The sequence below is a fragment of the Meleagris gallopavo genome, chromosome 4 (genome assembly GCF_000146605.3).
Source record: "Meleagris gallopavo isolate NT-WF06-2002-E0010 breed Aviagen turkey brand Nicholas breeding stock chromosome 4, Turkey_5.1, whole genome shotgun sequence".
NCBI classification, from domain to species: Eukaryota; Metazoa; Chordata; class Aves; order Galliformes; family Phasianidae; genus Meleagris; species Meleagris gallopavo.
The window spans coordinates 34,323,514-34,349,045 of record NC_015014.2 but is presented as its reverse complement, the minus strand read 5'-3'; the positions used below and the strand labels follow the sequence as shown (position 1 = coordinate 34,349,045).

The 25,532-nt window shown below is 37.7% G+C and overlaps 1 protein-coding gene across 6 annotated transcripts in view; it reads right to left on the bottom strand.

Annotated features, from left to right (window-relative positions):
- Window positions 1-25,532, bottom strand: part of SEC24D (SEC24 homolog D, COPII coat complex component) — a 66,476-nt gene continuing 40,944 nt past the window's right edge. For all 6 annotated transcript variants that reach the window (XM_019614743.2, XM_010709948.3, XM_003205720.4 and 3 more), the window contains 15 exons: window positions 18,457-18,595; window positions 16,703-16,818; window positions 14,385-14,509; window positions 12,075-12,266; window positions 11,447-11,540; window positions 9,089-9,205; window positions 8,654-8,824; window positions 7,874-7,970; window positions 7,104-7,249; window positions 5,345-5,483; window positions 4,789-4,907; window positions 3,492-3,671; window positions 2,798-2,989; window positions 2,154-2,243; window positions 1-1,710 (listed from right to left, as the gene is read on the bottom strand). In XM_019614743.2, coding sequence (XP_019470288.1) covers window positions 1,570-1,710; window positions 2,154-2,243; window positions 2,798-2,989; window positions 3,492-3,671; window positions 4,789-4,907; window positions 5,345-5,483; window positions 7,104-7,249; window positions 7,874-7,970; window positions 8,654-8,824; window positions 9,089-9,205; window positions 11,447-11,540; window positions 12,075-12,266; window positions 14,385-14,509; window positions 16,703-16,818; window positions 18,457-18,595 — 2,058 coding nt within the window. In that variant the 3' untranslated portion in view covers window positions 1-1,569. The remainder of the gene's footprint in view (window positions 1,711-2,153; window positions 2,244-2,797; window positions 2,990-3,491; window positions 3,672-4,788; window positions 4,908-5,344; window positions 5,484-7,103; window positions 7,250-7,873; window positions 7,971-8,653; window positions 8,825-9,088; window positions 9,206-11,446; window positions 11,541-12,074; window positions 12,267-14,384; window positions 14,510-16,702; window positions 16,819-18,456; window positions 18,596-25,532) is intronic.

The window sequence follows — 25,532 nt, the reverse complement described above, 5'->3', positions numbered from 1 at the left end:
TTAGAATAAACACGTTATATTTAATAATTCCTTATGTTTTTACACATCAGAGTTGTTGCTGTCATTTTTACAAAGTATGCTGATCTGGAAAGGCAACAAATACTTTTTACAAAGTAAAATGTCTTCAGCAAAGTGCTTATTTTGACAGCTGAATTCGGTGTGAGTATGCTTTTGTAATATATCCATTTGTTTTAAGAGTTACTTGGTGCACAAGGATGCAGCTGTTTTGATAAGCTGTCAAGAATGTGCATTGGACTGCTTATTTTATCTCTGAAAAGGATAAGTACTAATTAATGACATTATCATGATCAAAGGCACTTATTTTTTTATGAGGCCCATGTCTTACACTCTCTTGAGAGGCTGTGTTTTATTTTGGTTTTGCCTTCTGTGAAATACTGATATTTCTAACAACAGCTTTTCAAGTTTGGAGAAGTTTAAATGTCATGTGTAGAGGCATTGGTCTTAAACCTACAGAATGAAGAAGTACTGAGGTAAACAGCTCTTCCTGCCAAAGACTGGCTTTCTAAATTCTACCTTAAATATTGATAGTAACAGAAGTCTAATTTTCAAAGTGATGACTGATTTATTCATCAGTCCCTGTAACAGGACAGCTGTTAAACACGAGGCTTTCCTTTTATAGCACTGCAACTCACCTTTAGTTAACTTGTCAACTGTCTTACTGTTGACCTGCCACTGTGATTGTGAGGGAAGCAGATGGTTAGCTAAGTAAGTTTTATTGGGAGTTATTCCAGTTAACGAATGTGCTAAATAAAGCACAACATGTTCAATTTTGAAAATGTAATTAAATAGCATGCTAGATTAATTGCTGCCCTGAAGACTAGAGGATTGTGCCGTAACAGTGTGCCGCTAACTACCAAGCTTAGAACAAGCATAGTTCGACTACCATTTGTCCTGTGGTCCATTGTTAAACTCATTTATTGAAGTGCAGTTATAAAATGGAGGCGTTTTTATGCCCTGGATACCTGTGGGTGTAGAAGGTACCCAGAGCTCTGTTTCTGTTGAAAATTAATACTTGCCCTTTCTGGGAAAAAGGGAATTATTTTCGAGAGTTCTTAGTTCTACACATAGGACTTGGAAATTCTCAAACTGAACTGCAGGATTGCTGCAAAACTGATGTAGCTGTGTGCTTTCTAGAAAAAGCATTATCTTACAACTTTTTCCTTCTGTGTAGATTTTTAGCATCTTTCCTGATCCTTAAACGATTTATGGCTAGTAATAGGAATAGTTACTTTTTAAATTATATTTTGATACTTGATAATGCTCTTAAACATTGACAATTTGAAATCTGGCAATTCAGCTTAGAGTCAGGACTCCTCAAAGTTTAATACCTGAGTGCAGAACTTCTATTCTACAGCTTAATAAGTAAACTAAATATTTGGTGAGTGGCTGAGTGGAATGAAACTGTACAAAAAGAGCACAGAAAAAGTTTGGTAAAGCACAGCAGGATGTCTGGGTACACTGAAGTTGTGGGCCAGCCTTCAGGCACAAATGACTGTCCCTCCTGCAAAATCGGAATGTAACTGGCAAATTATATATACTCAAGTTTCTTTAATTGAGAAGCTGGCAGATCTCTTTGTGAACACAGCATAAGAAATCCACGTAGGAAGCTCCTCCATGAATACTCTTGTCTTCTACAAGGAACTGCCGGAATAGCATCTCTGGTTGCTCCCGTTGTTTCACTATCATCAGCTGAAAAGAGATACGTGTACATATTTCTAGGATACAATCACAGTAAGTAGCAGTATCATTTTCTTCTATCTACTATGGAATGCTACTGAAGGAAAAAAAAACAAAAAACAATGCATTGGTAATGACATTTGAGTAGCTGTACTTAGAAACACAGGAGAGCAACTTATGTGCAACCAAGAGCTAGTGTAAAGGAAGGTTTGCAGAATAAAACAGACCTTTCAGGGTACTTCTGAAAATCCTGAATGGATAATAAAGTAATAATTATTAATAGATAATAAGTACATTTGAGATGCTTCTGTCTAGAATGCATGCTGGAATTCAGTGGCATACTTGGAAATTCCTGGTATGTAAAAAGCCTTTCACAACTACAAGAAAATCTGTCTCAGCCTGTAATGTTCTTCTGAACAGCTGTAAGGACAGGTTGATGCTGAGAGAACTCTTACCTTCATAGTGTAGGGCTTCTGGTTCTGGATGTGCTCCACTATTGACTTAATTTTCTTAGAGTAGGGATTGGCCAGGTCAGGCAGTAATGTCTGTTAGAATGAAGCAATGGAGGTTGGTTGTTACATTCCAGTCACATTAAACATTTGCACAAGACTAGCTGCTGGTATTTATGATGTGTATTACTGCGGGTGTCATTCTAAAGTGGGAAATGCTTTATCTCCTTTGCAAAAGCTTCTAGAATAATCCATCTGTCTTTAAGCCATTTTTCAGTTTAAAATAATCACTACATTAAAATTCATTATCAGGAAAAGTTCAGGCTACAGGAGAAGCTTTAGCTATGATAGAATGCTTTGTTGCAGTTTCACCAATGCATATTCAGTAGGATTTTAAATATCTGTCATAACATAAGTTTAAGATACTCTGAAAACTTTGTGAAAGCTTCTGTCTTGTAATTGTTCAGAGAGAAAGTTTACGACAGTTTTATGCATTACTTATAGGGTCTTAACAGCTTCTGCTGGCACCCATTTCTGCTTTTAGCTGAATGATGAATGCTCCAAGTTCCTTCTGGTTTCTCTAATTAGAGGCCTGGTCTTACTAAATCATGAGTTCTGAAAAATGGACTGGTTTCCCTCCATATACTCACAGCCTCTGTGCTGATGTGTGCAAAAGACGGCACATTGAAAAGCCCTTGGATGAGTTCAGGGGGCGTGCTGACCCCCAGCCACAGGAACATGCTCAGACCATTGGCCAGAATGAAGGCTCCTCCTTCTGAGAGACGCTCCTCAGAGCACCGCACTGCAGCTGGCACAGTGTCACTCTTCAAATCCAGGTTGTGCTGTAGAGCAAAATGTAAGCAAGTTGCAAACATGGTGACTTCAAGGTGAGCAATGCTCTAACTAGACACTGTAAAGTAATAACAGGTTTATTACACTTTGGTGGTTCCTTTCCAGATGGAGGAAATCAGGAGTCACTTCTTTTTCCATTAATACACTATGTGCTAAAGAGTACCTCTCCACAAATACAAAGCTCGAGCTTAACTAAAACTGGCATCTTTTATTAGCCAGGTCAAAAACCAGGCTCATATTAAAGGTACAGTGGAATTATAAGAGGACTGATCATGTTACTTCCCTGTTTTCTTTAAACTAGAGGTTCTTCCCTCCTACTTCTAGTTCAGCTAGCAACTACTTCACTTTAAAAAAAACTAATCCAGCTTGGCCATATAACAGTTGTGTGGTACAGAGAAAATCTTCTACATCTTTACAATTTAAAACATCACAGCAATTTAAAATGAAAACAGTTCTACTGACAGCTAATAGATGTGCAGATAACATACTTACAATCGGCAGAAGCTGGGGATAGAAAAACAGCTGTGTATCAGCTACTCCCATAGACATGACCAGTTGTCGATGATACGCCCTCTCATCAGTTGGAATTTCTGGTCTGCCAGTCAGCACAGTGCTCTTCAACAGACAGTTCATGTACACTGGCAGCACCTTCATTGCATCTGGAAGGATGAGCTGAGAGGCAGAGGAGACTTTTATTTAATGACAGCTGGCTTTCAAACTAATATTTTTCTTTCACAATAAGTACCTCATTGGTGTTGTCTCAAACATTTGGTCTTCACTGAGAGAAATAATTCATTGCCCAGGCTTGTGATTATTAGAAGCATTAAATGGTACACAAAAGCTATGTTGGAAAACATAGTTTAAAGGAGACTAAAGGAAACAGTGTAAATTGAAAGCCTCCAATATTGTTGGGAGTTCTTCACTATTAACCTCAGTACTGAAGTAGAAAATTGCCAATTGCAGTTCAGAAAAGTGAGGAAGAAGCCACTTTTGCAGTATCTCAAAATCCAGAAGGAAGACACAGTATTTTGAGAGCTGTAAGAAAAACAGACGTTAAAGGCTTTATGGGATTTGAGTTCAGTTCAAGCCAAAGACAAGGACTGTCCTTTGAACTGGAACAAGTTTTGTATCAGGAACAGCTGCTAAAAGGATCTGAAAGCACCTTACCTTACTGTTTGTTACAGAGTGAGTAGATTACTAAATGTGACAGCATTTGAAAATAAGGTGTCTTAATTTGAGAGAATTTTCAAGCAGTTTGGAACAAAAGTAATGAGGGACCCACAGCTTCTTACTGCCTGCTGGTAAATAAAGGAATTAAGAAATCATATTTTAATCATCATAGATTTTTATTTTTTTGGTAGGAGTTTGTTCCTGTCTCAATGTCAGATTTTTAGCAGTAGAGCATTCTTGACAGATCTGTATGCAAATTCAGGATGTTAACTAGGTTCTCTCTGTCTTTTGACAATAACAGTTGTTACATGTCAAAAAATTAGACCACTACAATCATTGCAGGAATGGAAGAAAAAAGTGAAAGCTTTTAAGAGTTAGCACATAATTCTACCAGGAAGAAAAGGCTTTCGCATCTCTGTGGTACAGCTGTCACCTTCCTCTGTGGCACTGTCATTCATCCCAAAACAACAGCCATTGTGTGTTGCTACCACTGCATCCCACCTGTCATCATATTTGAAAGAAAACAAAAAGTCTGTATGTCTGAAACATTCTTTTCTGGTACTGCTGGTGGTGCAAGTGTGGTTGTTGCAAAGAGGGGCAGACCTGGGGACGTCCTTACCTGGCTCGCTGTTGAGGGGCTGGCACAGTTCTTCCTGTAGCACGCCAGCATGTGCGCTGTCTGACTGACCAGGATCTCTCTGACAACCTTCAGTGGTTGGCTTAGGATAGCTTTAAAGGCTACAAAGACAGAAGAACAAAAGAGCCTGTTATGGGTTCTGTTACTTGTTTGCATGACAAATGCAAAGTTTTAAAGTATTCTGCTAGGTTTTACTAAGCTTATGTCTATGGCCATTTTTTTCTGACTCTTAAGTCATTTTAGAGAATTTATTAATTTTCACACACAAAAAAAACCAACCCACCTCAAATCAAACAAAAATTCTAACACAATAATACCGTGCCTATACACTTTTGTGCATTACCTGTTTCTAAGAAGCTTCCCAGGCATTTCTTTTAGGGCACGTATATCTAAAATTTACAATCTAGTTCTTTTTTCAATCATTATCGTTTTTAAGAGAGATGGCAGTAGCAAGTTACAAAGCATGACTTCCCACTAGATATCACTCCACCTCCTTTCATTCTCTGCTTAGAGGAAAAAAAAATTATTCTGACTTTACCTGACTTAGCAAAGAAGTTGATAAGTGCATCGGTCTCACAAGTCTTGTAGACATCAGCTAACTGAGTGCTACAATTTAAACCTATGTTGTGTATGCGAAGTCGTCTTTGCCCACTTACTGATGTGTAGAGGACAGCACACTGCAACAGAGGAGCCAGATATCTTTCACTGCCATTTTAAAACAAAAATCATAGTATTCATAATAAAACATATAATAATCATAATTATTTTTATGATTTATAGGATTTATTTATGATATTACAGGATTTATATTATAGTATTATGATAATAAAAATTAAAATAATCATCACATAAGAGTCACCTACAAAAGGCACAGAACTACTTTTGAGGAACAGCAGGCTTTTTGGTACTGCTTCAGTACTATTGAACCAAAGGAGCAACAGATTCAAAATTTTATGTAAATATATTAGCCATGTAAATGCATTATAAAAGTTATTGGCCTTAAAAGTATGAAAATGATGGCTGTTGGGAAGGCTTAGTGCTTTCTCATGCTACACGCTGCTGGTATCATCTGAAAATAAGAGACCGCTTGATTGTACACCATACCTGAATATGCTATCAAGAAAAATGCCCCAAAGAAATGCAGCTGAAAACACACTATACCAGAGTTCAGAAGCTTGCTGAGTACTACTCTGCCCATCTTAGCTTTTGTCAAAAGCAACAAAGAAAAACTTGCTAATCTTGATAAGCCCAAATGGGGTCCTACTGTATCCACTCCCGTATCTTGCCTGTTCCATTAGCTTAGATAGTAAAATTTGAGAGATGACTTAAAAAATTGCTTATGACTCCAATTCTACTTTTGTATAATAAATGTTAGCATGTAGGAAAACTTCACAAGAATGAAACGTAAAGGAACTGCACTTTAGATTTCCCAACTGCTAACTAGCATTTTACTGGTACTGCATGCATCTGCCTGGCACATTTGTTTCCTACCACCACAATAAAAAATAATTTTATCACCTTGTCTGCAGATACAAGCCAAAGCCTGCCAAAGCCTGCAGGGCATAACACCAACTGCAGGTAAACTAACTAGTCAGCTTTGTGCTGCATGTTCCACAAGAAACTCTCATATGAGACTTAACTGCAACATCCATATGCCATGCACTTTTCCCATCATTGCTGCTACCCCAGGTCTCCAATAAGTGACATCAGACATACCAAAGTGGATGTTGCACAGTGCTGTATTCATACAAGGATTAACTGCTAACCTATAAAGTATCCATGGGGGCATGATAAAAGCTAAGGAGCTTAAAAACAAAAGTTCATATAATTCTACGGTTTGTGTGTAACTTTTCAAGCTGTAACATTTTCTGTCATTAAAATAGCAAAAGGTCACAAGGTCATGACGGAACATCTAGAACAGTAAAGAGCAACCTCACATCATCTGATAATCTTAGGATAAATCTTCTGCTAGGTATGAGCGTATCCCAAGCACTGGAATTCAGGCACAGAAAGGCCAGTTTTAATTATTGCCCAATTTACATTTCCAGGAACTACTGCTGGGATCCCATATTGTGGAATGAGAAGGGAAATACAGGTTTCATTAGCTTTGAAACAGCCTAGCATTTCAAGGTAGCATACTTTGACGAATTAGTTAAACATTATTAGTGGTACTACAACACCAGCAACTGTGCACGCTATGCATCACTCCCATCAGTCCTGCAGTTTAACATTTTGCAGTCATATTAAAAAAAAGGTTCTTGTTCACAGCGTCAATAAATGACACAGTGCATTTTTACCTGAATTAAGGCTCCGCTGTCCTCATTCAGTTTGTCATCATGTTTGAACTCTACTGTCACAGCCTTGTCACAATCAACTGCTGCCATTTCTACATCTGTAGTGTTGTTCATGTACATGGCCCCAAAGAAGTCAGTAGCCCTGAAGCCTACAGGCAGATGAAAAAGCAAGCACACAAATAAATATACAAAGAAAAAGATACTATTTTCTAACTTCAGTTTTGCTGAATGAAATGCAAACTATTTTCCCTCAAGGGTGTGTAGTCTCAGGGGGTTGCAGTGCCCACCAATCCTCCTTGCCGGTGGCATTTTCTGTCCATTGCGTAAGAGGAAGAAGTGAATCTGTGTGGGCCATTGAGGAGCGCAGTGACTCAGGGGCACCTTTGGCATTACTCACTGGGCCACTTAGTGTGTTTATGCTCTGCATTTGAAAGTAAGAACTAATGGTTGAAAAGCAGAAGCATTAATTTAATTTGAAGTATTTAGAAAATGAAAACACACATAAGCTTTGGGCAAACCACACTCTTTTTTAAGACTGCTTTGCGTTGCAGGCTGCATGCATAATGATCAGAACTTAGCGGTATTTGCAGATTTATGTAGACATACGAGTAAGAGGATACACATCCATTTGCTCAGTCTGTACTTTCCAAAAGGTACACAACGAAGATAAAATGGGCAGCCTGCTGTTACAGGTCTGTATAGCACTTCTTGCACTGTATTACTTAGAATTATATATTCTCATATTTATTTTCATTTCCAACGGGTACCATTACCTGTACTTGTTCGAACCCTCATTATTGCATCAAATCCCGTCTTTTTCTCTATGTCCCTCCTGAGGTCAGTTAGGAATTGTGGGCTATCAGAATTGAGCTAGAAAGGTGAAGCAAAAGCAAGAGTTGCAGTTCACCACTGGGTGGCAGCAAACGAGCAGAAATCCAACACTCCCCCCTCCCTGACGTCTCTTTTCCTTTAGAAGAGACTTCATTAACAGGAACAGAGCTGTACAAGTATCCACTGGTTCACCACCAGGCTTAGACATGCAGAGTTTCTGTTCAGTCACACCCATCTCCAGTAACGTCCATCCTAACTAAGTTTATATGGTGTGGCCTTAAGAATTACAGAGTAGCCTCGTGCACTTCACAAAAAATGCTTCTGTCGCTCAGCTCCTGACACAAGGGAAGTCCTATATTCCCCATAAATATTTCCCTGACATTTATAACAAACAAGTAGCGTTGTGACTTTATTTTGGTCCTTATTGTAAGCATTTCTATCTACAGGTACAGAGTAACTGACTTCCCTGCAGATGTCAGCATACTTAAGTAAGTCAGTTCAATTTTAAGGTGCCAACCAATTTATGCAAAAGTAAAATTACAATTTCAACACTTCAATTTTATCATAACCTGCCATCTCTGAGTTTGAATTTTGTCCCCTGAGGTTTCTAAGTAAATTGTCTACAGTTACTTTAACAGTTTACAGGTAAACTGCCAAAAAAGACTTTGAAATAAAAACAAGCAGTCCCCAGCTGTTACTGGTTGGGAGCTTGCACCACTTACCTGGAAATTGTTGTACTTGTACAGTGTGCCTCCAGTGTACATGGTGACAAGGCCCAGGGAAGCTATGTCCACATATTGATTCGGGAAGAGGAACAAATTCACGCAGCAGCCGTTAGCCACGCAGTCTCTGGCTAAGGACTCATAAGAGTTTACCTGAGGCTGGAAGAGTGTCTGCACAAAATTAAAAAATAGAAATGCAGTAACATTAGATACTGTTGGCAACCACTTGCAATCCAAATGTTCTCCTTAAGTGAGACGTGGATTTGAATAAAACCACACTGCCCCTGCCCATATGTTCCACTGATACACATATGCATCAAAAACTCTTTATATTCTTACTGAACTAACTCACTGAACAGGTAGGTAGCAAAGACTTGATGGGTGGAAGTATCTGCATTTCCTTTATAAATGAGGATTTCCTTTATATATAAATACCTTTTCTTTATCTGTGCTGAGGAGCTTTTTGTCATCTCTGTTTCTCAGTTTTCCCGGTGCTTCCGCAGTTGGCAATGAAGAGTGGAAGATGAACAGTTTCCCAGCACATTCTGCAGCCTGTTGCAAAGACACCCATATAGGCATTGAATCTACTGCTAAGATTAACAAGCCTAATTTTCAGACACTCTTGTTTCTCTTAGAACAGTAACATTTCTGCAAAGGTTCTTCAGAGCTAAATAATTCACTTGGAGTCTTTAACATTTGATGGATTCCCAAAGCTGGGAATTTTATGTCAGTAAATAATGTAGTCTAACACAGATGTGCTGGATGATGCATTAGTACAGTAATTTCTACATAGGAAGCTAAAATCTCAATGAGTACAAGAAGTACCTCTCCTACCGAATTTTAAATTAGATACAATTAATTAAAAGGAAATGTAATTTAACGGAAAATACATTTATTTCAGTTTTGGTCATTATATTTTTTAAAGAGTGACAACTACACTCCTCTACTGGATTCTGCATTCAAACCTAAACTAAAATGTAGAAGCAGAAGAACTTGTGCTGAACTTCTCCTTTCACGAAGAAACGAAGTGAATACCAGTTTTAGCCGAAGTTTTCAATTCTTATCTACAGTTATAATGAGGCAGTGATACTTGCTAAGTGGCAATCTGCTGACAGGAAAACCTGAATTCCAGAGAACAGCAACAGCAGCAGTACCATAGGCAACTCTGTACTGTAACAAACTTTTCCAACAAAATTTAGGAAATTTTGTTCTTGTTATTGAGATCGCTTATTAGCAACTGTGAATTCGTTGAGTATTAAACTGGGTGAAAGGAAAGAAGAAGGGAAGGGAGTAATTGTTCTTTTCCTGCTCCAGGCTTACCAACACATCTAGTTTAAAAATGCAATACCTGAGACTACCGACACTACTCTGCTTCGGAACTCTTTCCCCTCCAGATCTAAAGATGCACACAAGATAAGTCCACATCTCAAAATACGCCATGGCATTCTTCTGGGAAAAGTAGAAATTTGTTTGCTATGGCAGAAATGCAATCAAAGACAGTATCTTACTTTTAACAGAGATGAAATTTCACCCCTACTAGTTCAAGCATTGTAGTTTTTAAGTATGAACACCAGGTTTTTTTTGTAACTTTTCCAAAGCATTCTGTAAAGAGTGAAAGACTGACTGAGCACACACCCATTACTAATAACATCCATCAGGAATTATTGGGAAACTGTCTAAAATTACTATTTCAAAAAATGTATTGATTGATCAAAGAGCAACAGAATCCATTTTATTCTTTTTAGACAAGGTTAGTTTTCTTGAACATGTGTATGTGCGTATTAATAATTTACTGTGAAAATCCTTGCAAATTATCACTTTTAAGTACTGAGTTAAATAAAAAAGCTTTTTTTTTTTAATAGGAGCAACAGTAAAAGAAAATTCACGTTTGTTTTGCAGAGGTCAAATACCAAGAAAAAGCATTTTGATAGAATTGGTAACCAAATGCACATACACCTTCTGGTACTATGAATAAGTAAGAAGAAAATAAATATTTAAGAAACAAATTTGAGAAATGCTGTGTAATTTTGGTTTAACAGATTTCTTTACTCACAGTTTGTGATTTAGTTGTACACAGCTCACAGATAAATCACCTACTGGAAAACAACTCTGGCTGTTTTTCTGTCCCTACAAATCTTGTGATGGCATTCTTTTATTGGCAGAGCTCCACGGAAATGTCAGCATTTCGAGGGCTATCCCCGACATACAGAAAGCTCCTGGGGATGCATCTGATCCACAGTTTCATTTTCAGCTGTATGCATGCTGTGAGAAGCTGGCAGTTCAGTAGAAACCCACCCACTCCACCCACTCAATTCTGTAGTCATAAATACCTCATTTTGTACAAAGTCAGCAGAAGCTGGAGAATAGGCAGAGTAAGGCTGTTGTACCTTACACCAGTTCTTAATCTGCCTTTGAAACATGCAAAGACAACAAATCTGTGCAAACATCCCAAGTATCTATCAATTTTCTAGTAACTAAACACTGAACAAAAAAACAACTCCTGCTCTCCATCTTTCCTTGAACATCCAATATGGAACAGACTCTTGAGGGGTCTGTTTTCCTTGAGAAGAATTTGAAAACAGTTGTGCCAATCAGTGTTTTCATTTCAACTAAGAAAGTTCATATGTACTGTTAGAATAATGGAACATCAGTGCTGGAAACTGATTTTTCTCTTTTCCCACTGCAATTTGTAGGAGGATTCATCACTGCCCTTTAGCAAATGGAATTTAGGTAGCTTATCAAGCCTAGTCCTAATTAAAGAGCTGCTTCTTTTTCAGAGAGGAACATTCTAACCTTTAGTGCCTCCATGCCAGCCTGGATAACAGGAGCAAAGATGGTCTCACTCTCATTAGTGTCTGCAAACATTTCAGGAATCTGGTCCAACAAGCTACGGAAGAGGAAAAAATGAGCATCTCAACTGCTTAGTGTATTTTTGATAACCCCCCAAAATGTACCATACCAAGTCTTCACAGAGGAAGATGTTTTTCATGTTTTCCAAGCAAATTAAAAAAGAATTTTGATTGTTCAATCTCTTTTTGAATTTTAAAATTCTACTGAAATGTATTACTCCAAAGCTGATAACATAAAGGATTACACACTAAGATATTTATCACATACATAGAAGGAAAAACATGCAACGTGGCACAAAGCCGCAGCTCTCTCTCCCATTTTTGAAATGGCACAGCTGATGATGCATGGTTTAGAGCTGGCCTAAATAGGCTTCCAAATTCAGCATTGTGGAGTCGATAGCACTTTTGCTTTGCCTCAGAAAGGGAAGTGCAGGACTCGAAGCATCCGATGACTTCTGAAGCATTTCAACAAGCACATGCATCCCCCAGACTCTCCAAGACAATGAGCTAAAAGGAAAAATGCTTCTTATAGCATCCAGGTCTTATTCAGATATGGAATAATTGTACTTTACTTGTGAACAACAGATCGTGATTCCTGAAAGTTAACAAGGAAACCATCCAGCAAAGGAACAAAAACTTCTCCAACGTCTGAGACCACCATCATCTGAGGCTGAGCTAAGTTACTTTTCACATTAAAGAAGTGGAGGACCTTGTTATAAGTGACAAAACCAACTCGAATTGCTGAGGATTCTTCCTCTTCTTCTCTGTGAGAAGAATTAAAAAACGACAATTACAATTTAGAAACTCTGACCTTGAAATGCAAGGCTCCTGCAGATCGCTGTCTATATTGGGAGCAACAAAGCAAACAACAACCAAGAAGATGTAATTAATTACCCCAATCTTTGCCTTGGATCAAATCAAAAGCACTGATTAAATCAACTGTTGTAAATTTAAAAAATATTTATTCCCTATCAACTCTGCATCCCATTTGAGAAGTCAAAAGTATCAAATAATAAACCATGTTGTCTTCAAGACATGGAAAAGAGGATCGGACAGTTAGCACAAAATATAATCAGAAAAGCACCTTTATTCAGAATACATTATAATTCAGTGACAGTAACGATTGATACCTAGTAAGAATAGTAACTAGGCTCAAAAAAAGTCTGATGACTTTTTGACTTTGATGGATCAAGCCTTCGCTTTGGCAGGACTGCTTTTAAGCATTGAAAGCTCTTGGATCCTTCACAGCTGCGTATCATGCACAAAATGCACTGTACAAATGGCTTGTTGTGGCCGGTACGTTACCAGACCAACAGAAGGCAGCCACTACTGCTCTGAGCTACACCTGCAAGAACACTGCGAGCTGCAAGCTCACTCACTGCCTGTTTTCCTGAAGAGAACTCCTCTAAGCAGTAGCTACTGTGCAATTAGCAGCAGCATCGATTAGTACTAGTTGGACCCTTACCAGGTTTACAGCCCTCAGTGTAGTAAAATGTGATCCTATTAAAAAGAATTGGTCCTAATTACATCTACAGTAGCACCTTCTGTTACTTTCACAAGTTTCATCAAAAAATTTCAGCTTGGGAGGGAAAAGATTTTTCTCATCTACGATCTCCAACATTCATGTCAATATGGAATGTTAATCCACTGCTGTTTTACGGAGACAGTGCTGGATGAGAAAGGGGCTGCTCTGATCTAAAAGAAATCAATATTCTATATTGAAAACATTCCATAAAGAAGTATTTTAAATAATTTCTCCAAGATACTCAATAACTCACATAGAGGCATAACTTCTGAGTGCATGTTTCTGAACACTCCAAGCACTCAGACACTGCTATTTTCTTAGTGACACTATTAACAGAGATCATTCAGGAGCTCAGTTAGGACATACAGCGCTTTCTTACTCATGAGAGAAATAGCTGCATCATCCACTGGTCCCAGAGTTCTTACATAGCAGGCAACTGGGACAGTGTTATCAGATAGCACTCTTATCTGTGATGGTCTGCACACTTTGCACAATCCCATTTTTCTTCATCATTTAAAGATCAGCTGCAAACACAGCAGCTGGTACCTGTGCAACCAACACACAACACTGTTCTTCAAGTCTCAAAATGAGATCTCAGTATCACGCATGTTCAAATGTTTTTAAGTTATGTGTCTAAAAATCACACTGGCACAACTAATTAACCTGACTTTCTGAGCTTGTGGGCATAATTTCTCAAATGTGTTTCTCCTTATATCTCTAAATAGTCAGGGTCCTGGTTTAGAATAAGTAAGTTTGAAAATGTTTATCCTAACATTTCAAGCAAGCAAATAGTGTTTTCCACTGTGTAGTCTGCAAAAGCACAAAACCCTTTGCAAGAGGTCTTGGAGCCACCTGGCTCAATCCATTCACTAGTTTTAATTCTCACTCCTCATCCTCTTCCAGGCTTCTCTGCTACACATCTTTATAGCAGTGCTCCTTCTGTTACACACATTGCTTTGATACCGAGGATTCTTTTCTCTTAAAGAATGTGGGCTCCCAGAAATCTTAGCACAGGGTGAGTTCCCAGCATGGGAACTGCAGCAAGTCAAAACTACGAGCTGGGATTTCATTAATAACACCACTAGAGTTCACTGCACGAAAGGAAAAGAAAGAATGCTGCGTGTGCAATCAGTTCAACAGATGCTTTCTGTTCGCACAGCAGTAAACCCAGACATCAATTTAAGATTCTCAAAAATTGCCAGCAATGTTAAAATTAACAAACTACCATTTGGTCACTGTCACTTCAAAAATGCTTGTACTGTAAACTGTGACATTTCCTAGCTTTCCTGAATTCACGCACAGCTGCATGATAACTTGCTGTGCTACAGTTAAGCCAAACACATTTATGTTTCTTTACCTAGGAAGTTTATCGAGAAGAGTCTTCAGTTCATCGCATATGAGTTTAACAAGGCCACTGTTTATATTTCTGTATGATACATCAATCATGAAGATATAAGCAGGTGGATTTGGAGGCTTGTTATTCTACAGAAAAAAATATCATTAACAGGGAAAATTAAGACAGTGTCCCAATACGTAAAAAAGATTTACAAATGGTACAGTAAGACAATCTACTTACAGTGTTCAGTCATCTGAAAAATGCTATGGATTAAAAATAGTAATTATTACAGAAAGATGATGGATTGGTGAGGTCTATCCTTGGAAGCAAATAGTATTACCAGAAAGTAGCATCCTACTAGCACAAAGTATTTAAACAGTTGATTAAACTGTTAAATTGTTTAAATATTAACATTTTCTAATGGAATTCAGTTATTTAAACAAATTTGTCCCTTCCATTATTGTTACATACACTGTTTCATAGTCTTCATGTAAAGACTTCTGACCACTTACCAAACCACACGCTACAAACAGACCTCAGAAAACTTTGTGTAAGAAAAAAAATCGTCTATCCTTTGAATTATGACTTACTGTAGTCTCCGAACGCTTAAAGCTAATCATTATAGCCTTGATCTCACCTCATATGAATCATGTAAATCAAGATTAACTCTTGTCAACTTAAACCAGACAGTATTTTTAAAAGCTCTTCTGTGTTCTATATTTGGATTCTAGTTTCATAAGCCATATCAAACACTACTTTGTAAAATTTCTCATAGCACGCTGCTGTTTGTAAAGAATCCCTGCATAATTTCTGACAAATATATGGCCGAAATGAGAACTTGTACTCTTGCCACATCCGCTTAGCAGGAGCACAATAATGCAGAACAGCTGTTATTTGTTAACATTTTTTGTAGCTGTTCATCCTTGTCATTTGATAAGCACAAAAGGAAATGGCTTTTCAGTTTTGGTCTTAAACTGATTTACAAAAGAATTAAACGTTTCTAACTTTAATGCTAACTTCTCTGAAACTTAGCATTTCCAGTGTATGTGCTAATTTTGTAAGAAATTCTTTTTTCCTAACATTCTATTTCATCTATGAAACAGGCTTTTGCAAAACAAAGACAAACCACAGTGGATGATTTATCACAGAAACTCCCTGATTTAAACTATATGCCGAAAGTCACTGTGCTGAAAGCAGCATTGTGGTGGTGAATGTATCATGCAGGGTTACAACTCTAGAAGAGAGAAGAATTAAAGCTGGGCACAAAGCTACTTAGTACACACGCTTTCAAAGGTCTAGCTGCAGAAATCAGCAAAGCTGAACCAAAACTGATGAAGCTACATGAGATACACATTGGGTATCCTACATGGTATACATGTAATGCCCACTGCAGACACTGAGTTGCCATCTTGTGATCTGGGATCTCAATGCGATCCATAGAGGCAATCTCAGGTATTTCATTGGATTTTAGAGCAGTATGCCTGCGAGAAAGCAGAACTGAACAACAACTGTTCATTAATTCACGCCAGCAAGAATTTGATCACCTGAGGAAGCTACTGGTACGCACTTCAAGACTTTTCAGATTCAACTTACTTTCCTAGTATTATCACTAACTCATTCCACTGACAGAAAGACAATTCTACCTGAGTTCAGCAAGAACCAAGAAATACATCTGTACTGCAGGCAGATGAAGCCACACTGGGAATTTTGGAAAATTCTGTAAGGAATTTCAAAAAGCTTGACTAATTTATGCTATGAGAATTATCAAATACAGCTCTCTAATAAAATCAATTACAAACATTTCCAGTTCCAGTGGCTTGAGTGGGCTTTGGAACAAGTTTTTAAGTAATTTAGTATCAAGAAACAGAACCCATTCCACTGTAACTTACTGGTCAGAACACTAAAACTACGTGTCAGGAAAAGACTCAAATTCCCATGCTAAGGTTTGCAAAGCTGAGAAGGAAATTTAGGTGTCTGTCTGTCCTTAAAATTAACAGAAGATTAACATGCTGTTAAAATGCAACAATGCAATAGAATTTGAACTATATCCCCAAAACATCCTCTACACACTTGCTAGGACCAAACCAACATCCCAGTTGAAGACTTGTGATCCAGGACATTGATGCACTGCTTATTACTTGCTACGCTCATACTCCTGTCACACAAAAGAACAACTCATATTATTGTAAGCTTAAATTCTCCACATCTGTACATTTTCTAAAATGTTCCCAGACACTGATATTTCAGCCTATAAGCATGCTTACTCTAAGGTAGGTAATTGTAGGATTTTGTTTGTGCTGACATCAAATCATAACAATTTGCATACTGAAGATACTCACTCGGCAGTAATCCAAAGTAGCAACATATTCATATGATCCCAGAGATAGCTCAGGCCTTTCATAGTGGTCTACCCGCCGGCCAATGTGGTCCAGATGTTGGAAGAAGAATGGAGGGACTGAAAATCAGTGCAAGAACAGAAAAAAAAAATTGTATTTTGTAGCAGAGGGGAACAACCCAACAGCTCCATTCCACAGACATGACCTGGTAACGTAGCCCACTCTGTTACTGAGAAAGGGAAGATCATAAACACTCAGCTAGGTTATGCTTTTATCCCTACATCCATCTATGAACACAAACAAAATCTATATTCTGGTAATCCATGTCCTCTTGTATTTGGAGAACAAGGCATATTCCCCCATATATGTCAAGTGTATCCATTAAGCTCAAGTAGCAAACTGACTCAGGTTACCTCCACAGGCAGGTGTCTGCTATCCTCAGGATACAGGCTAAATGATGGCTCTTTTCTTAGCGGACACTGTCTCCTCAAAGCTTAATTCAAGACACTGGAGTTAAAAACAGCACTTTTTCGAAAGTCTGGGCTGCTTTATGTAAAAATACACTCTGCAATGTTCACATCCCTGGTCTACTGTACAGCAAACTGCATTCAGTCCATTGCACTGGGAACCTCCTGTAGCTACAGATAAAAGATGCAAAATTCCCAAGCACGCATTAAGAAACCAAGGGTTTTGTCACCAACAATTTATATGTGGTTAATCTGAAGGTTGGTCACACTGTGGAAGGTCATATCTGGATTTTAGCTTATTTTTTCCTCAATCGATGTACATTTAGAATTATTATTTTTCACAATTTGTGCCTGTTAAAAGCTGGGGGGGGGAAAGGAGGGGAATGGTGCAGAACGCCCTCCTAATTTGTAGGACAGCTAAGGTCTCCATTTTTAATTTTATTTTTTTTCAAGTGATTTCCTACTTGGATAAAGGACACTGTACTTATACAAAGCATAACTGAAAATGATACTTTCTTAAAGTGTTCATAATGCATTCAAATTTCTCTTTATGCAAGTTTAAATTGCTAACAAACTATGAAAATTGCTGTCTGCTATGCTTGCTCAAACATCTGAGCCTTGGGCAGAAAAGAAGCTGCAGTTAGCTCGTCAAGGTCCCTGTTTCAGAGCTGAAAATATTACTGTATTAGGGAAAGCACTATAGCACTGCGATCCAGCTGAGGAAATCCAACTCGATACAAATGTCTAGAAAGGCTAGTTCTGGCAAAGAGCTGGGATTTAGCCAAGAGCACAAGAACAGTTATGAGTCACACGCAGCACACTTGAACAAATATGGCATGGTATCTTCTGTGAAAACCAACAGTTGTCACAGAAAGATTAATAGCTTATTTAACCACTGCATCCGCAGCCATGGACAGTCTAACATGCTTCTAAATATTTGGTCTTTTCTGAACATCTACATTTCTTAATTTTTCTACACAAAAGTTGCTTTGGGATAGCAATACAAACAGTTTTTTATCCTATGTTGATATAATATTTTAAAATAAATTTTGATCACAGCACACTGGACTTCACAATTCAGCATTATGCTTTTTTATAAATTTTTAAAAATTGGATTGAAAAAGTGTTTCCAATTTTTTTAAAGTGTTTTTTGTTTTGTTTTGATATTGTGAAATAGGCCTCCTTACTGCAGTTTCATAACAGCAAGTCAAGAAAATCACTTCAGATATATGGTTCCTTTTTAGTTTTACTGAACTTACAGGAATCACAAATCAGAGAAACATCACTTACCTTCGTTTATACAATTGCAAAATCCACACTGATATCTTCTACCACCTTCAATAAACTGCATGAAAGGACACATATAAGCCTTGCACCTGTTACATCGGATTGGTCCGGTCTCACCATGGTTTACAACATAAAGAGGTGTCTAAATAAAATAGTAAATGAAATTATAAAAAGCACTGCAAACTTGACATCAAATAAAGTGAGTTAGAAAGCTGCTGCTCAGTCTTAACTTTTGTTAAATTTCATCTGATCAAGAGATCACTGTCCAGTATGAACGCAAATTCTACAATAAAACTGATTCTCAGGTACCCTGAGAGACTAAACCTATTCACAAACCCTATTTTTATGCTTAACAAAAAGGAAGAAAGGAAGAAAAACCTAGAAAATTTTGTAAGCATTGCAAGTTTAGCGTCCCAGGCTGACTTTCTCCAAAGGAATTTTAGAGCTTACTCGGGAAAAATCACTGAGGTCCAGGTATTTTGCCTTCTCTATCAGTCTGAACTTTCCCAACAAAATCTGTTGCTGCTCACGTATTGCACGTGACTACAGCCAACAGCTATTTGCAAAAGAAAGCTTCTCTGCTAAATGTCTGGCCCTTCATATAGCTGTGTTACATGCTATACTACAGTTTAAATGTTGTCAAGGTCACCAGCTAGAGTAGAGGATTTAGAAGAAATACTAATATTTATTGAAGGAGAGTACATGCAGTAAACAAACACAGTATCTTAAACACTTGTCAGCTTAATTACACTGACCATGCTTGCTTATAACCTCTGCCAAAAAGCACAGCTAATGGAAGACATTTTCCAGATACCTCCTTCAGTAATAACTGTACAGCAATCAAAGATTCCTGTAATTGTAATTTATGTTAGAAAAGTTGTACTTGAAAGTACTACACAAGTAGAAGTTTGTTCAATTATTTGTGAAACTCTCCAGAGCATAAACATGTTTTGTATTTTTCTTCTTTTTCGTACTCTCTTCGACCTCAACTAAAAATCTCTTACCGTAACAGTAAGGAAATGAACCCAAAGTTGGGCCACATGACGGAACTCGGCACAAGGAAGAATACAGACAGCCCTCGAATGCAAAAATTTTTCCAGTGGAATGTGCACTTCTTTATTTTTAATTATTCTCTCTTCTTATAGAACGGACATATTTCATCCATTATACACTTTCATCTTTTATTGGAGCATAAATCTCTGATTACCTACAAAATCATACATGTCCTTCTTGCATTCATTGCTTACATGTGTTTTATTGTTTGTTTATATTGTAGAGAGGCAATTATTTTACTCATTTATTTCTTTAAAGCTTTTGATGCTTTTTCCAAAGCTTTTATACCTATGAGTAGATTTGACTACATGAGTTTTAAGTGATCTCTCCTGCTCCACTGAGGCAACATTCTGCTTTGCACTCTTTCTTCTACAAAAATTGAGTTTAACACAAATTACCAGATAAGATAACGTCTGCTGGCAAACCATCAGGGTCATTTTTCAGACACACGACCCTTGACTACAAAGACTGCTCACCAGCCACAATCACTTAATAAGTTTTAAGACTTCTGTTTTTTTTTCATTACTTGGCAATTTTCTCATTATCTTTCTGTTGTATTAATTTAATGAGTCCTGGATCTAGTTTGTTGTTAGTAATATCATTATAGTATCTGAACCAATAAGGAAATAAAGAACGCCCTAAAATAACTCCTGTCTACTTTCTTATACATACTTAATCTATTATCTTTTTTTAATTACAGCAGAAATAAAACTAGTGCTTTTTCTTCATATTTTGGAACAGAAAATTTATTTTCCTTCTTCCTTCAGCTTCTTTTTTTAAAAAAATTGTTCGTTACAAAGTCCCTTTGTAGTGCAGTTTTAGAGCTCCATATACCAGTGGTTAATAAAATTTACACACATTTAACTTTGTGCATCAAATGGACTCAGAGTCAATGAGATAATGTGCTGTGCATGATTAAAATGTGCTTAAAGCCTCAAGACAACAGAACCCAAAAGCAGTGATCAGCAAGCATTGCATGTACCAGGCTTGGTTCTGCTTTACCTTGCCCACAGAAATAAAGAAGGAAATACCAACACAACTGTACTGCAGAGGATGGCTATTTTCAGTTCCTAGTAATCTTGCTAAAAAAGAAACATTTTTAAGCAATTAATGAAGCTATGCCCAAACCAAGAAATGCATGCAATTAAGGATTTTGTCTAACAAAGAATATTGTATAAATACATCTAATACTAAAGCAACTTATATGACAATTTCTGAATAAAGACTCAGACGGAAAGTATCAATACCCACTTTTTGATGTGAACAACAAATTGAGAAAGAAATTTTATATCAAAAAGAGCTGAAATATTTCAAGGCACTGTATCACTATACTACTTTCAACCCATCAAAATAAATTCATTTCTATTTGGGTAAATTGCTTCTGCATTTCCACCTGTTAAAATAACTTCCATCAGAGTGAAATTACTTGTTCTCTCAATAGCTACACCTCAGAGGGAAATGGGAAAAGAAATGGTGCTACACAGGAAATACTTGCTTTCTATGCTCTCCTTTCTGCAGATGCCACTGACCACCAGAAGACAGAGATCTGTTTACAATCCCACAGAAGTCAGTGGTAACTTTCACAGAAGCAAGGAAACAAAATAATCTGATTTCTGATATTCTGATATTTTTTTCATATAGGTATATTAGAAAACTGATGAAAAATGCTAGCATTTTGCTTCTCTCCTCCTTCAGTTCTCTACTAACAATAAATGAAGCAATTCAGGCACATACCATAACTATTTGAACATCTGCAGTGTGTTTTGTTCTTACACCTCTCTTCCCCCTCTCTCTTCCCAAAGTTTTGTCCAATTTGCCTATTTGGACCACATGGTCGAGAGCAGAGACATACCTCACAAAAAGAGACAAATAAATATTGATTGCTGGCTTTCCAGCACTACCAAATAAAAATATTTATCAAAATCAATGAGACCTAGTAACATAAATCTGACCTGGAATGGGCATTTAAAATTTATGTGAGCTGAAGGACTGGAGAGACAGAAAGAATGAGTTGCCCAGGGAAGCAGAACAGTGTGGTTTTATGTTAAAGAAAAGGTGGTCTGGGTAGAAGAGATGGAAAATGCTGTAAAAGACCTGCTCAGACTTTCCATTCTCTGAAAACGCAGTGCCTCACCAGAGAGCAAATCCTGAAAGCTGATCTGATAAACCGTAACTCATCCCACTGTTCATCCAAATGTAGCTGAGACAGCAAGAGTTTTAGTTTGGAAATATTTCAGCAAGAACATGTCTCAGGAGTCAGAACTATATCACAAAGCAACAGACAGACGTTGGTGGCACATTTCCAAGATGAAATGCATCCATAAAAATTGTCAAAGGGACTACAGCCTGTTCTTTAATGTCTCAGAAAGCTGAATTACTATTGCTAAAAAAATAAAGACCTGATCCACTCTTGAGGGTTCCTTACAAAGTATCACTGTATTCATATTGCAGGATCAGGGCCTCAGCTGGAAACTTTAAGTGTATGAATAAGGACTGCGATGAAGCTCAGGACCATCACAGCACATCTCTGTAAAGGCATTCTAAAGAGAAAAACAGAAGAGAGACTCTGGAGAACGAAAGAGGTATATGCAAATACTGAAGAAAACTAGCTATTTATCATACAACAGAATAAAAGACATACAGCATCTGTTTTCACTGCCAGACTCAAGTAAATATACAGGCCTGCAAGAAAACAATTTACAGCTGTGCTTCAAGTTGAATCTCCACATACAGTGTACACAGAGCCTTGCCTACCCACCACGGCCAAGAAGGATTCCTAGCCATGCCTGGCCATACATCCCATCAGTACACTGATGAATCTGCATTAGGAGCCACATTTTTGCCCTAAGATTTTCTTCATCATTGTTTGGATGCATTTAACACTGTATCGCTGAAATGATAGGAATGTGAATTGAAGGGAGGTCCACAGTCCACAAATTTGGCTACATCCAAGAGAAACACAAGATCTCACACCAAGAGCACAATTTTCAATTTGATCAGTTTTTATCACATTCCTACTTTCCCCCACAAGAGAAGGAACTGGCCACCAGTTTTCCCACATACTTCTGAAGAACTTCACCGCTTTATGTAGAGTCACTGCACAATCCAACATTGTATACTACATGACAACCTGCCTGTTCAACTACAAATTATCTCAGGACAGATGACTTTGAAAGCACACCCTATGAAAAATCAGAGAAAGTGAGGTTACAGGCCAGTAGTCAATGGAGATGTTTAGATGAGGGTTACTCGTTTGAAGAGTACCTCACTGCTTTGAAAAGCTGCACAGATCTGCATCTCTTGATGACTTCAAATATGACAGTTCCTTAAAATTATCATCAACAGTACTGCAGCAGAGAAAATGTTTTATATTTATGTACAGTGAATATTAAACACTCTGTATATGCATAGCTGATTATCAGAAATACTCAACTGCCAGCTATTCACTGCAGGCAGTTCACCCCACAAACAAGTTGTACAAGACAACGAAATCCTCAAAGGCATTGTTTCTAGAGATATTATTCATAATGGTTTTTATGTAAATCTAATTATTAAAACACTTAAATTAGAATTTTAACATAGGCTGTACAATATAACTTTCTAATCACCAGGGGAGATGGTTGTTGGCCATGTGCAACTGCCCCCTGAAATGTTGTGCTTAATCAGTACTCTAGGGACACAAAGAAAAAGTCCTCAGGGAAATCAAAGAATTTTGAAATGTAGCACTGATGCTATTTCTGAAAACAAACAAACAAAGCACCAACAAACTCCAGGTCATGAACCAAACTGCCTGTGTTTCCTAGGACTGCTGAAGGGGTTTGTTTTCTTTTATTATACTTCCACAGATTGGCTTTGAGAAAGATTAACCACTCTACAAATAATCCCTGGGTTTTGAGCTGCTTTACTGATTCAAATAAAAACATCAGGAAAGCATTTCCTTTTGCACTGTTCCTGCTGTCTTTTATCAGAAGCCATTCCTTCAAAGACAAAAAAAATTTTCTCAATTCCTGGTTTTCGGATGTTGAATTCTATCAGACTCCTTAGCTGGTAGGACTCAAGACAGTTTGTACTGCATCCTCTGCAAGGTTCACAGTAGGTTTAAGTATTTTTTGTCATACTGCTTTTTCATTTATTTTCTTTGTTTGCATGACCACAGCACAGCTACAGCATCAGCGCTGCGATGCATTTTTACAGAACACATTAAAATCCCAGATGCATGTTCAAACCTTCTTATTCAAAAATCCTCCACAGCCAGCCCAAACATTCACCTACATGGCAGTATGAGAAATACTGTACCATGGCAGGTGAGCTTCAAGTTGGCACCTCACACTGGATTTGATCCATTGTGTACAAAAATGAACAGAAAGGTGAATCAATCTCAGAATGTCAGCATTCCTCTTTTTAAGGAGAGTGCTGCATAGAATAGAGCTGGTACCATAAAAAGCATATGTAGAGGATTTTTTAAAAGACTGAGGATGGGGGAAAATACATGAAATAACGATAAAGTTTAGACACAAGGAAACTTGAGAACTAGGTACCTTACTTCTTTAAAACTTCCATATTGTATCAGTGACAAAAGAACGGGGGAAAAAAAGGTGTACTATATATGCTTAAGAAAGGCACCACAAGTTCTCCTGCTCATGATCTCAGAATGGAAATACCAAGTGATAACAAGTCATAGCTTTCCCACACTTCTCAGCTTTAGGTGGTGACTGTTACTTGGACATTTGGCCATGCTGCATCTCAAGTGAAGGTCAGCAGCCAGGATTCATTGATGATGTAAGCAGAAGCATGAAATTGGTAAATCAAGAAACTGTACAGACAATGCAGGATCTCTACCAGTCCATCCTATCAAAGCTGGTGCAGAGGCATATGCACAAGAAGAGCACAATGGAAGGAGTAAGAGAGAGACAAAGCTATTCTAGGAGATCACCTCCCCCCAGCAATGCTGGGGGCAACATGCGCATGTTAAAGCACACATACAAATCCACAGCTCCACTTTTCAGTCATCAGTATCATGCATGGTCCAGCATTGTAGTCCTTGTTTGAGAATTTCTGGCATTATTGTCACAGTTGTAAAAACATAGAAAAATAAGACAGATGAATTGTAGCTGGCTTCTGTACAGAAATGCTAAGTAGTAGTTACAAGAGGAGGTAGTCTAGCTTTATTGACCACAGATGTTTTACAATAGAATTGGAAGTTTGATTTTCAACAAGACGACATTCTGATTTGTTCTCTGCTGGCTCAACATTCATTCAGTGCTAATTTTTTTTGGCAAATCACTACAGGAGAGACCTGAAGAATTTTTACAAGACCAGACGCAATTTGGGCTCCAAATATTATTACCACTGACCTTCTGACAGGTCCGGTCTCTTTATATGTTCTGGATGGTCACATTAATGTTGTTTTGCTCTTGCATAAAACTTCTCAGGACTGCTAAATACATGATACATCCAACACTGTAATTTAAAACAGAGGCATAGTCCCTTACATACAAACATAATAAGCAAACTGGCATATCAATTCTGTTTCAGAAGGCCAAAGACCACTTACCACAAACACAGCTGTGACCGCTTCTAACATCCTCTAGAATATCCTTAGGATAGCCAATCAAGTAACACATCAAACAGTGCTCATGGAATGTATAACTCTAGATTCAGGGAATGAGTATTTAAGTTTGTAAAAAAAAATTAAATCCAAGTGTAGTGTTGTAATCTCTAAAGCAACACTTCTCCTGGATGAAATTTTGCCACAGGAGAGCATTCAGTGTTATCCAAGCTTTTGTAGCAAAAACAAAACCAAAGCCTTCCAACATTAACAACTGTTGTATGCAGCTACCCTCCTCTCTTTTATTAAGCTTGATTTGTTGCTGCATGTCACAAGTGAGGGTTGTGCAGAAACTTGTGAGTTAAGAAGTCTGGGAAGAACAAAACTGTACTATTGCTCCTGTTGTTTAGGGCTGGGGATGTAAACTACGCCTCTACTTAGCAAGCAGATGAACAAATTTTGTTAAACACTTAAAAAA